This window comes from Nansenia antarctica (genome assembly GCF_963989245.1).
Source record: "Nansenia antarctica genome assembly, chromosome: 18".
In the NCBI taxonomy this organism is placed as follows: Eukaryota; Metazoa; Chordata; class Actinopteri; order Argentiniformes; family Microstomatidae; genus Nansenia; species Nansenia antarctica.
In genome coordinates, this window is record NC_137691.1 from 16,211,727 (window position 1) to 16,224,897 (window position 13,171).

At 46.0% G+C, this 13,171-nt stretch overlaps 1 protein-coding gene across 1 annotated transcript in view; it reads left to right on the forward strand.

Annotated features, from left to right (window-relative positions):
* itga7 (integrin, alpha 7) overlaps positions 1–13,171 on the forward strand; it is a gene marked incomplete at both ends in the record, with an annotated part of 54,215 nt that overhangs the window by 27,726 nt on the left and 13,318 nt on the right. The window contains 9 exons of the mRNA XM_080547986.1: positions 886–1,141; positions 2,514–2,645; positions 3,381–3,485; positions 6,300–6,510; positions 7,392–7,585; positions 10,894–10,982; positions 11,138–11,265; positions 11,808–11,909; positions 12,604–12,665. Of these exons, the coding sequence (XP_080404112.1) occupies positions 886–1,141; positions 2,514–2,645; positions 3,381–3,485; positions 6,300–6,510; positions 7,392–7,585; positions 10,894–10,982; positions 11,138–11,265; positions 11,808–11,909; positions 12,604–12,665 (1,279 nt within the window). The remainder of the gene's footprint in view (positions 1–885; positions 1,142–2,513; positions 2,646–3,380; positions 3,486–6,299; positions 6,511–7,391; positions 7,586–10,893; positions 10,983–11,137; positions 11,266–11,807; positions 11,910–12,603; positions 12,666–13,171) is intronic.

Sequence of the window (13,171 nt, forward strand, 5' to 3'; positions counted from 1 at the left end):
GGGTGTGGGGGTCCACCGCTGGGTGGTAGGCAAACTGGTTAGTACAGTAGTCGGGCTGCAAGGGAATTTTCCTGGCTACATAGTGTACAGGTTTTTACTTTTGCCTGCTTGCGGCTCTGTCAGTATGGGAAGCGCATTGAGTTGCATCTTGTAAGAAATGCGCTATACAAATACATTTTTATTTGATTGAGTCCTCAAGCAGGGCAATGCCATTTTTCAGTTTTTTCCAGATTATGAAAGTGCAGGTTGTAATCTTTCAAATGATGTGTCATACACTGAAATCAGAAAAAAGTAATAACTATAAAAGTCTAACTAATCCTAGTTATATCGAGTGGCCCCTTCAACACTTCAACTTTCATGATATGCAAAAAAACGGAAAACACATTTTAAAAAAAAGAAGCTTTTTGCTCATTGGCGTGACTTGAGAATTGCCGACATGCATCCTTTTCACCAGACTGTGTCACCTGTTTTGTGTGCCGTTTCGTCATGATAAATACAGTAGGATCTTACTCTCTCTCTTACTGTGACATGCTTGATTTGATTAGATTTATTTTAAGGGTAAAAGAAGTTCATAGCACATGAAACACATATCATAACACATACAATAAATACATACAGCAACTAATAGATAATGAATAATAAATAACATCCAAAGGTCAAAGGTGAAATAAACGACCTTCCTTCCTTCCTTTCTTTCTTCCTCCCTCCCTTCCTTCCTTCCTTCGTCCCTTCCTTCCTTCCTTCCTTCCTTCCTTCCTTCCTTCCTCCCTTCCTTCCTTCCTTCCCTCCTTCCCTCCTTCCCTCCTTCCCTCCTTCCTTCCTTCCCTCCTCCCTCCCTTCCTTCCTCCCTTCCTTCCTTCCTTCCTTCCTTCCCTCCTTCCCCAGACCTGCGCCCACCTTTACGAGCTGCGGCAGCGCGTCAAGCAGCCGTCCGAGACGCGCGATCCTATTGGCCGCTGCTACGTCCTGAGCGAGGACCTGACGGAGAGAGACGACCTGGACGGAGGAGAGTGGAAGTTCTGCGAGGGCCGTCCCCAGGGGCACGAGCAGTTTGGCTTCTGTCAGCAGGGTCTCTCTGCCAGCTTCACACCCGACAACAACTTCATCATGTTCGGGGCACCGGGCACCTACAACTGGAAAGGTAAGAAGGTGATTGGCTGACACTGGCCTGCTGTGTTTGACCAAACAGAGGGCTTGTTGTTGAAACGGTGTTCACCTCATATCAGGGATGTAGTGGTAGAAAGAAAGGCGGGTAAACGTTGGACACTGGGACAAAAATGCCTGAAGAAACACAGTTAGTAGTTTTTTGTTTTGTTTAATTGTTATTTTTGTAAAAGGTGGGAAAACTATTCTCACTAAAAAGGAGGATTAGGAGAAAAAAAGGGTGCTAGTGAGTACCGAAAAAGGGATCCTCATTTGTCCTTGTAGGGGCACCTTTTTTGGTACTCACTAGCACCATTTCTTTTCTAATTCTCCTTTTTTTGTTAGAATATCTTTTTGGTGCCATGTAGAGTAGAACCGTTTTCGGCTTCCATGTGGAACCCTTTCCACCAAGAGTTCTAAACGGAACACGAAAGGGTTCTAACACGGCACCAACATGTCTTCAAAGGGTTCCTACCTACAGGGATAAATGAAGAACCCCTTTGGAACCAAAAGTGGTTGTACAGTAGATCTGACTTAGTTAGAAGGGCTTTCTCTTGCTGTTATGTCATAAGAGTATTGTTAAGAAATACTGATCCCCATAATGGCTCCATTTAAAAAACAATACAGAGGTAATTTGGTATTTATGTCACTGAGTTTGTATACCAGGATAAACAATAAACATGTAATTGATTTAAAGGCCAATTGACTGATTGGTGCAGTGCAGTCATGTGATTGATGCAGTGCAGTCATGTGATTGGTGCAGTGCAGTCATGTGATTGGTGCAGTGCAGTCATGTGATTGGTGCAGTGCAGTCACGCTGATCGATAGCAGCAGGTTCACCAATGAATGTGCCTTGATTGAAAAGCTCCAGTAAATCCTCACCGGCCTGATAAATGGCAGTGTCATGCTTTCAGACGTGATCGATGGAATTATAACTCACTGTATTTTAGGAGTTTCTATAGGTCCCGTGTCTCAATTCACTGATGAGGTTTGAAATGTGAACTGTGTAACCTCCAGAGATGGTATGTTGTTGTGAACATCATGTGGTAGTGTAGATATGGCCACGTTGTATTGTTGTACAGTATGTAAGAAGGTCCTGCTATACTGTGTGTGTGTGTGTGTGTGTGTGTGTAGGGATTTAAATTGTAAAGGTGTGGCACTGTATATGAACATGTCTGTGTCAACTGTGTTAGTTGTTTATGTATGAGGGAGAGTGTGTGTGTGCGTGTGTGTGGTGGTGGTATGTGTGTGTGTGTGTGTGTGTGTGTGTGTGTGTGTGTGCATGAGTCCGTGCGTATGTGTGTGTACATTCGTGTATGTCCAGTGTATGTCTATGTGGCTGTGGCCTGTTGAACCTGTGTCCGTTCCAGGAGAGATGCGCGTCCAGCTCCTAAACCAGACCCTGCTGCATCTGGGTTTCTACGACGACGGCCCTTACGAGGTGGCGGACGGGAAACAGCTCAATGCACAGCTGATCCCAGTACCCTACCATAGTTACCTGGGTAACGACCAGCCCTGCTCCTCACTGCTGCCTGCCTGCCCCTGCGCACAGGAGAGAGAGGGCCTTGGAAGGATGACACCAACCACCACACTGTACCCAAAATACCCTCACAGCCCTGCCACACAGCCCCTATAGCAGCTAGCAGCTCTTAGACCAGCCCAAACCGGTTCTGTCTGTGTGTTCCATCCTTTCGGGCTTTTCCCCCGGAGGTCCCCTCCTAGTGTGTGACTGGATACAGCTCCACCTCAATTTTCGACATACTTTCCCATACAAATGTGCGCCAAGCGCTGTTGCCGCCAGTGTCCAGAAACTGATCTTGGCCTCAGGCCAAAAGGGTGGCTAGGATATGAACATTATCCCACACAGTCATGGGCATCTTGGGATTTGTAGTTTCCCCCACACCCCCCCTCACAGGGACAGGGGGGAATTCTGGGTACAGTCTGAGTCATTCTTGTCGTCCTTCTGTCAGGTACCAGCGGTTTCTGGGTTCAGGAAAAGAGAAACCGCTGCGATACCCGAACGAAAAAAAAACACCGACAGATCACAGTCCTTCTCACCTGCACTCCCTGTCTCTCTCTCTCTCTCTCTCCCTCTCTTTGTCACTCTGTCCCCCCCCCCCCCTACCCCCACCCCCTCTCCCCTCACCATTTCACTCCCCTCCACTCCTCTACTCCTCCTCCTCCCACCACTCTCTCCCTCCCTCTCTCTCTCTCTCTCTCTCTCTCTGGGGCCCCAGGGCTCTTGTTCATGGCTAGTCCAGTTGAGGACGCACTGGTGTACAAAACGCTGGAGCCCTCCGCCCGGCCCATGTTTGAGGACGTAGCCCAGAATAGCTACTTAGGTTTGTAGCTTGAGTGAGGTGTTTGTTGTGTGAAACCCCATTTTGCTTTGTAGTGACGTAGACTCACCCTCCTCCGTCCTCCGACGTACCCGTCCGTACCCGTTTGTTTGCTAACGCTAGTTCCTGTCCTAGAATGTGTGTGTAGACTTTGTTTACATACGACTCTCACACCCCCTCAAAGAGGCGGCCATCTTGACCACTGCACTGAAGGCACAGAAAATCGACATCTTCCTCTTTTGTTTCTGTTAAAAAAAAAAAAGATTAGTGAATCGCATTAACATTAATTTCCATACACTTCCGTCAGATGGAGCTGTATAAAGTGGATAGTCAATAGTCAAGGAATTAGCAGCCGCCCTACGGTATAGTTCTGTATACGGCACTGCTGTATCTAGCGTGGCTGACAGTGTTTAGCTGTGTGCGGTGGTGATGGTTGTCTCTCTGTGTAGCAGCAGGGTGGATTCTCTTAGTCAGTAGGCCTCTGTAGCCATTATGGGTCTCTGTGGTATCTGTGTGGTGGTACTGTTAGCCGTTAGCCGTGCTGTCAGTCTGCATGTGTGTGTTGGGTCTGCGTGTAGCTGTCCAGGGTACCTTGTGGTGGTTCTCTAATATCGGTGGTGGTACTCTAATTGTTCTAATGGTACTCTAATTGGTGGTGGTAACCTAATGGTTCTCTTGGATTTTTTCTTTTCCTAAAAAAGTGAAATAAAGCATATCCCCCCAGTGAAGGAAGTATTCCAAGATGACCATGTTTAATATTCCAGAGAGAGTCTACAGTAAGTTAAAACTAAGCGGTAGGTCTACACCATTCGCAGTGTAGGGAACAGAGGAAAAACATTTGCCGGCCTAGCGAAGAGCCTTTCTTACTTTAGATTATTGAACTAATAGATAGCTCTTTTAATCGATAGAAAGCTCAATGGATAGTTCATGCCCGTTTAAGATTGACGAGGAATTCTAACCAATAACGTCTGGTAAGATCGATCGTTTCCCGTCAACCGTGTGGATCTATTGTAAACCTCTCTATTCACCTCCTCACAACCTTCTCTCCTCCTCACCGCCGAGCGCTTCTCCTCCTCAGCCCTAATGCCATTCGATCTCTGACCTTCATATATAACTCGCATGCCTCCATCGATCCTAACCAAACGACACCACACACATGCGCACGCCTACTAAAGGCATTTTAGCAATCAATGTTGCTCTTTAAAGGTCACGGGTAGAGGAACTGTAACTACAGTGATTTTGTTGTCATATTATTATATTTGACACCTTGTGGATTCACATATGTCCCTAATGTTAGCTTGTATAATGTTTTCAATTTGTTAATCACAAAGCTGATCCATAGATTCTCCACTAAATCAGGTTACACTAGGAAACGTTGCGTTTTACACAGCAACTCCTACGCAAATGATATCCATTAAATCAGATTATTGTCGGTTAGGAAGCCCACTGGACTCATCGGTCAGGGTCAGAGCCGTTTTCCAGAGTGCATGCCAAAGATAGAGCCAGCCAATAGAATGGCAGTTTTTCTCGATTTTCATCGCTATCTCTCACAAAGCTTGTTATTAAAAAAGAGAAAAATAGAACAAACACATGGATTACTGTAAGAGCCAATCAAGAGGCTTCCTTTCGATTTCATCCAGATCAAGAACAATTTCCCTTTTCCGTTTTTGATTCCCAAGCTTGTTAGCTTTTGGACAGCCAGTTTGACTCCATATAAGTCCTCCTAGGACGGCGAAAGCAGCTTCACAGTACATTCTACAGTATGTAGATTTCAGAGGCCCCCCCAACCCTTTAGCCCCCCATTACATGTAAAACCTCTCCAGGAGAAAGCCTCCCCCGTCCCTATATAGTTTAAAGAGCGGAGAAGGATCAGAACTTGTGTAAAAAGTAGCAGCAAGTTGTTCCATCCTTCAGTTTAACAGAGCTTGTGATTCACAATGTTGCATTCCACACCTGCCACCCTGGAGCTGCCCACTGTTTGTCTCTGTCTGTCTGTCTGTCTGTTTGTCCGTGAGAAGAAGCTTCTACATGTTGACCCAGGACTAACACAATCTCCCTGCCAACTGCCCGACCCCCCCGCGCGCCCCCACCTAGCCACTCCACCTCCCTCCCCTCCAACCCCCACCCTGCCTGCTACCACAAATACCCCTGCATGTTGGAATAGACCCCGTTTTGAGTGTTCGCCTGCTGTTGTTACTGTTCATGAGTTGTTCTGTCACTGTGTCAAAACCACACAGATGGGTTGAATGTGATATTTCTCACAGCTTGATACCAAGTCTCAGATTTCAACACACTCATGTCACACCACATGTCTCTTCCCCGGGGCCTCCACTACCTGATATGTATGCAACAAGGCACACTGTCACATTCCCTCACACACACATACACAAACACACACACACACACACACGCACACACACACACACACACACCGCATGCACACATGCACACACGCACACAGAATCTCTTTAAAAGAGAATAATGGAGGACTGCTTTGTTTATATGTTGCATTAGGTAGGAGGTACTGGTGCAGAATCCAGTCCTTCTCTCTCTCATTGGACCACGTACCACTCTTCCTTCACTGCAGACAGCATATCCCTCCACTTACACACACGGGACATTACACCCGTCATGTGTTTGGCATTTAATCAATAGCCACTTAGCCACACATTTCATTAGACGGAGGATTCTAGGGAACACTAAGTGAGATCAGGGCCGAGCCGTAGACCCCATGGTCAATCCTAACCTGACGAACCCCCCCCCAACCTCCCCCCCCCCCCACCCGCCACCCCACCCCTGCGGTTCTCCGATCTCCAGGGTTCTCCGTGGACTCCGCTAAGGGGATAATGACTCCTCGCTCGCAGATGATCTTTGTGGCGGGGGCGCCGCGAGCCAATCACAAGGGAGCCGTGGTACTGCTGAAGAACGACAACGTGTATCGGCTGGTGCCGGTGCACATCCTGTGGGGGGAGGAGCTGGCGTCGTCCTTCGGCTACTCCGTGGCCACGGCGGACCTCAACAGTGACGGGTGAGGAGGAGGGGTGGGGTGGGGAAATCGAGAACTGGTTCCACTTGAGAACCAGTAACACGTTTTCTTTGACACGTCGGACCATGGAGGCGTATAGCACCTTTGTGCTGATGAATGCTTGACACCGAAATGCATCCACAGTGACTGCTGTGTATTAAATGATAAATTATATATATATATATATATATATACAGTACCAGTTCAATTGAAAGGGAAAGTGTGTCCAAACTTTTGACTGTATATACTAATATACTGTATATGTTACGGTACATGTGGGAAAACTAGGGTTAGGGTTAGGTGCTAGGGTGACTTGGTACATGCTGGCATGTCTAACCCTAACCCTAACCTTAAACCTACCCCTAACCCTAACCCTAACCTTAACCGTAGCACCCTAGCACCTAACCATAACCCTAGTTTTCCCACATGTACCGTAACATATACATTAATTTAAATTTTTTACTAAATTCTGACCCTATTATTTACCTGAGGTATATAGCTTACTGAAACATTTTCTTGGATGGAGGTAGAGAGCTGAGACAGAATCATGAGTCACAATGAATAAAGTTATTGAGTAGATGAAAGCTACTGAGTCAGAAGTTTCCTGAAACCTCAGTCGCAGAGATCATCTCTGTTCCCGTAGGCTACACTACAAAGCCCGAAAGTCCTATGAAGATGTACTGTAACTCATCATTGATAGAGTGAAATGGAATGGAATCGCATGAATAAATGAATACATTTGTTTTCAACAATATCTTTTCAGTTGATTCATATACAGTACCCGTCAAAAGGGAATGGGAAAGTGTGTCCAAACTTTTGACTGGTACTACAGTATATTCACTGCTTTTTTCAACCTCTCTCCCTCTATCCTCTCTCTCTCGTAGCTGGACAGACCTGATTGTGGGAGCCCCTAACTACTTTGACCGCAAGGCAGAGATAGGGGGCGCTGTGTATGTGTTCCTGAACCCACGTGGTCACTGGGACGAGGCCCGGCCCATACGCCTCAACGGAACCTACGACTCCATGTTTGGGCTGACCGTCAACAGTGTGGGGGACCTGGACCGGGATGGATATGGGGGTGAGGGAGCGCTGAGCTAGCACTGAGCTAGCACTGAGCTAGCACTGAGCTAGCACTGAGCTTGCACAGCCCTGTACTGTCTGTGTTTCAGCCTGTATACACATACTGCACAGAAAGAAGTAGGCTAAGTAGGAAATCATCAATCATCTTCAATCCACAGTATTATTCTACAGCAAATCTACAAATCAGCAACATTCTCCAGCATACATTATCCATACATCAACCTGCTAAATATGTTCTTGTCCTTTGGTCTGCATATCTGCAACCAATCAAAATGTTCTGACTTTTCTTTTGAAACTACGTTTCAACGTTGTTGAGAATCACAACACAAATTCGCTAGTCAAGCCAAAATACTGCAACGCAATAGATTCAGTGAGTGATCCCCACTGCTACCTAGTTAACTATAACACTACTTTACATTGTTAGCAGGCTCACAAAACAAGCTGTGTTAGTTGATCAGCGATGTGTCATTGATTTTCAACAACACGGAAATGTATTCACATTTTTCGAAAGAAAAGTCAGATCATTACATCAGATCCCGATATGCGGACCAAAGCATTAGAACGTGACACCTATGACTATGACTGTGTTCGAAATGGCATACTAGCATACTACATACTCAATGAGTATATACTGCATACTGCATACTAAATTCATAATAAGTATGCCAATACCAGCCAAATTCCAGTTAATGCCAACATTGACTCTAGCACGAGCCATCCAACAAGTGCGCCAGTCCGAAGAAGTAGCCAAGCAGGTTAGCCTACAGGCACGCGAGAGCCCACCCGAGCTAGTCCAGCAAGTAGCTAGCTCCTCTCAGAGGGGAGAGAAACAATGGAAAAAAGGCGCGCACCAAGCAGTGGGCGGAGCAAGCTCAAGCAACAGAGCGGATAACTGCAGAAGATGCGGTAAGAGCCAACACGAGGAAGACAGATGCCCTGCGTTCAGAAGCACGTGTAACAAGTGCAAAAGGAAAGGGCACTGGGAACGTATGTGTCGTACCAACACAGTGAGGGACCTCACAGAGGACATTGACCAGATCCATTTTCTAGGTGCAATTAGCAAATATCACAGTAAGGGAAACTGGACCGTAACCCTCCATATAGGAGGGTTCAAATCAAGATCGATACTGGGGCAGACGCATCCATCATCAGTGAAGAGACATTTAAGCAGCTGTCCCCAGCAAGAGAACTGCACCCAGCGGGCACACGTCTGAAAAGTCCAGGGGGTGAGTTAAGGCGCTTAGGTCAGTTTCAGGCTAATAAACACTACAAGGGGCGACAATATGCCTTCCAAGTATATGTTATACAGGGAGGGGATGTTAACAACCTGCTTAGCAGGGTAGCAGCCATAGAGATGGGCCTGGTCAAACGCATAAATTAGGTCAGGGACGTGTTTGGGACCTGCGGACAGCTAAAAACAGAGCCTGTGAGAATCATCCTCAAAGAAGGGGCCCAGCCATATGCAGTGCATGCAGCTAGGAGAGTACCACTGCCGCTAATGTCCAAAGTGAGAGACGAGCTCAACAGAATGGAAGAGGAGGGCATAGTAGTGAAAGTCACTCAGCCAACAGAACGGTGTGCGGCCATGGTGCCGGTGCTGAGGCCCAATGGCAACGTCCGCATCTGTGTTGACCGTAAGAAAATGAATCAAGCGGTAGAGAGAGAGAAGTACGCACTACCCACAAGGGAGGAAATAATGCCCAAACTGTCAAGAGCCAAGTTCAAGAGGTTCCTCGGGATGGTGAACTATCTGGGGAAATATATCCCCAACCTCGCCACGGTAGGACAGCCACTCTACGAACTGCTGAAGACGCAGGTTGAGTGGGCCTGGGGCCTGGTGCCTTTCAGAGGCTCAAAACGGCCCTAACCACTGCCCCAGTGTTGACATTCTATGACGCCAGGAAGCCCACTATTGTGTCAGCCGATGCCAGTAGTTATGGGCTAGGGGGCGTCTTGCTCCAGCAGAATGGAGAGGACTGGAACCCTGTCGCCTATTGTTCCAGACACCTGAGCGACGCTGAGACTAGGTACGCTCAGATCGAAAAAGAATGCCTGGCCAGCGTGTGGGCTCGCAAGCATCTTTGATAAGTACTTGTATGGCCTCAACAACTTCGCTCTGGTCACTGACCACAAGCCCCTCGTGCCCTTCATCAACAGCAAAGACCTGGATAACGTCCCCATCAGGTGTCCGAGACTATTGATGAGACTCATTATGTTTCAACGCAAAAGCTGAGTACGCACCAGGAAAGACGCTGGCCGTAGCGGATGCTCTCTCCAGGGGCCCAGAGCAAAACGATTTGGTAGTGACAGATTACTATTCAAGATTTCGAGAGATTTTTAACCTCCCTACCACAACAAGCAGTCAGGTCATATCCAAGCTGAAGGCCACTTTTGCACGTTATGGCGTGCCAGATGTGTTAGTTAGTGATAATGGGCCTCAGCCAGTAGGAACAGAGTTCAGGGAGTTCAGTAAGCAGTACGACTTCACACACATTACGTCTAGCAGCTGTACAGTTAGCGAAGGGCATACTCAGACAGAGGGACCCCGTGCAGAGATGGCTGATAGCCACCCAGCTGGGACTTTGGTCACTCGCTATGGCAGAGTGAGTAAGCCGGTTCGAAGACTGGACTAAACCTGGTTCTACGTGATGTTTTGCCATTGTAATGTCTCACTTGGTATTTATGGCTTTGGAATCGTTAAGCTGCGGTGTTATACTGCAACTATGTTACAGTTTAGTTGATTAAGGTTAGTCAATGTACAGCGTTGTAATGTTTCCTTAAGGGGGAAGATGTAATGAATGGGTTAATTCATAGTTGGGGACGGTGCATGTGCATTAGACAGGGTTTCCTATATACCAGTATGTGACTGACAGTGTCTACTGTACAAGAACAGCAAGTAAACTGGTTGTACTTTTGTTGAACCCAGACTCAAGTGCCTCATTATTCTATTATTCTATTCTATTCTATTACAGTGACATTACATGTACAGTGTGAACGCTCTTGCATACTCAACTCTACGTCATATCTAGTATGAGTAGTATGCTAGTATGCCATTTCGAACACAGCCTATGGGTATGCGGGTGAGCAGACAAAAACATTTCAATGCAAGTTACCTGGAGAAATACATTGAATAAATACATTAAACATGAATGAATAATAGTTTGCTTGGCTTTGTTCTGTATGTTTTTTAAATGTTATTATAGGTCTATTCTGTACATGTATGGCATGGCAGTTCAATCTATTCATAGGAGTTGGCAACTTCTTATTTTGTTAGTTTATTTCTAATGTGTGTCAATGTTTGTGTAGACATTGCTGTAGGAGCGCCCTTCGACGGAGATGGTAAAGTCTTCATCTACCGTGGCTCCCCTAACGGCATCGAGACCAAGCCTGCACAGGTGAGAAGAGACTCAGATAAGCGTCTCACCCACACTCGTGTGCCACAAGACTGACAAGCTGAGCTAAAACTCAAAAAAGAAAAAAGCATTCGTTTGGATTTAGGGGTTAGCGTTAGGCCAGGTGAGGCTAACACAAATCCTCCCCCCCCCCCCAGATCCTGGATGGAGAGTCTCACAGTGTGAAGATGTTCGGCTACTCCATCTCGGGAGGTCTGGACATCGACGGTAACCTCTACCCTGACCTGGCTGTAGGCTCGCTCAGTGACCACGTGGTGCTCTTCAGGTGAGCCGTTTACTTCAGAAAATTAATACTCTATTGGGAAGAAACAGCTGTTGTCCGAGGATGCTTTTAGTTTTAAGATGATCCTTACCGTAGTAAACTTCACTTTGTCTGATGTGTGTTGTCATGCCTGCTCGTTTGTTTCTTAACACTAGGACAGCCGTGCCTATTTCACCTTATCTTAGCGCCGCCTCTGGGGTCAAGTGACCATAGTCTTTAGAATGGGAAGCTGCTACTTACACACAAAGACCACTAGTCGGTGCCTCTTGTAAATTAGCCTGCACTCCTACACAGAAAAACTGCAAAATAGCTTTATACTAGCTTATCCTGATGTGATTTTGAAAATGTAAGGATACTGGGTGGTAGATCGCACATATCGGACATATAGGAAAGGTTAAATGTCATACTAATTTGGTAAATGACCCCACCCCGGGCTGTTCTGTATAGTGTTATATGTTCTTCTATAAAAAAAATAAAAGCCCACCCCCTAGTGGAGGTGAAGAGGATGAAATAGGAGTGTTATCATTCACCCCCCCCCCCCCCAGGTCTCGTCCAGTGGTCCATGTGATGAGAAACATCGCAATAGAGCCTCAGTACATCGACCAGGATCACTACAACTGCCCGGAAAAAGACATGCCCGGGATGTGGTAGGTCGCAATGATGACATTATTTACAGTCAAAATCGAAGTTTTAAGAATACAGTACCAGTCAAAAATGTTGGACACACCTTCTCATTCAATGGTTTTTCTTTCTTTATATATTATTTTCTAGATTGTAGATTAATACTGAAGACATCAAAACTATGAAAGAACACATATGGAATTATGTAGTAAACAAAAAAAAGTGTTAAACAAACCAGAATATGTTTTATTTTTAGATTCTATAAGTATAATAAGTAGTTATAGAAGAGAATGCTGGGCAGTGTTCACAGTTTCCTTTTCCATTGACACACACACACACACACACACACACACACACACACACACACACACACACACACGCGCACACACACACCAAGCTGATTGAAAGAATGCCAAGAGTGTCCAAAGCTGTCATCAAGGCAACAGATGGCTACTTTGAAGAATCTACAATATAAACCACATTCTGTTTAACACTTTTTGGTTTACTACATAATTCCATATGTGTTCTTTCATAGTTTTGATGTCTTCAGTATTAATCTACAATGTAGAAAATAATTTAAAAAAATAAAGAAAACCATTGAATGAGAAGGTGTGTCCAAACGTGTGACTGGTACTGTATGTATGGGAGTATACAACCATTTTTTATTGAGAAGCTACTTTGTTCAGTAAACGGACTTGTGACTGTGCCTTGTTTCACCAGTGTGGAGATCAACGCCTGCTTCACATACACGGCCTTCCCAGAGACCTACTCACCTCACATCAGTGAGTTGCAGCTCTCTGTTCTCCACCATCATTGTTCTCCTCTCCCATAGGAGAGAGCTCATAATATACTCTCAGTACATCAGTGAGTTACAGCTCCCTGTTCTCAACCATCTTTGTTCTCCCATAAGAGAGAGCTCATAATATACTCTCAGTACATCAGTGAGTTACAGCTCCCCGTTCTCAACCATCTTTGTTCTCCTCTGCACATGAGAGTTCATTACACCCTCACTGATGCCGCAGTCTTCGCTGTGATAATCCCAGCCTCATTATGCCTCATTATGACCAACACAGCTGTGTCATACTGTATTCGCTCAGATGATAAATTAACGTATTGCTGCATCCCTGGAGTGCTCTAAGTCTTCCCTATGTGTGTGCTGACATTTTGACATTTTCCCTAAGTGTGTGTTCTCTCTCTCTCTCTCTCTCTCTCTCTCTCTCTCTCTCTCTCTCTCTCTCTCTTTCTCTTTCTCTCTCTCTCTCTCTTTCTCTCTCTCTCTCTCTCTCTC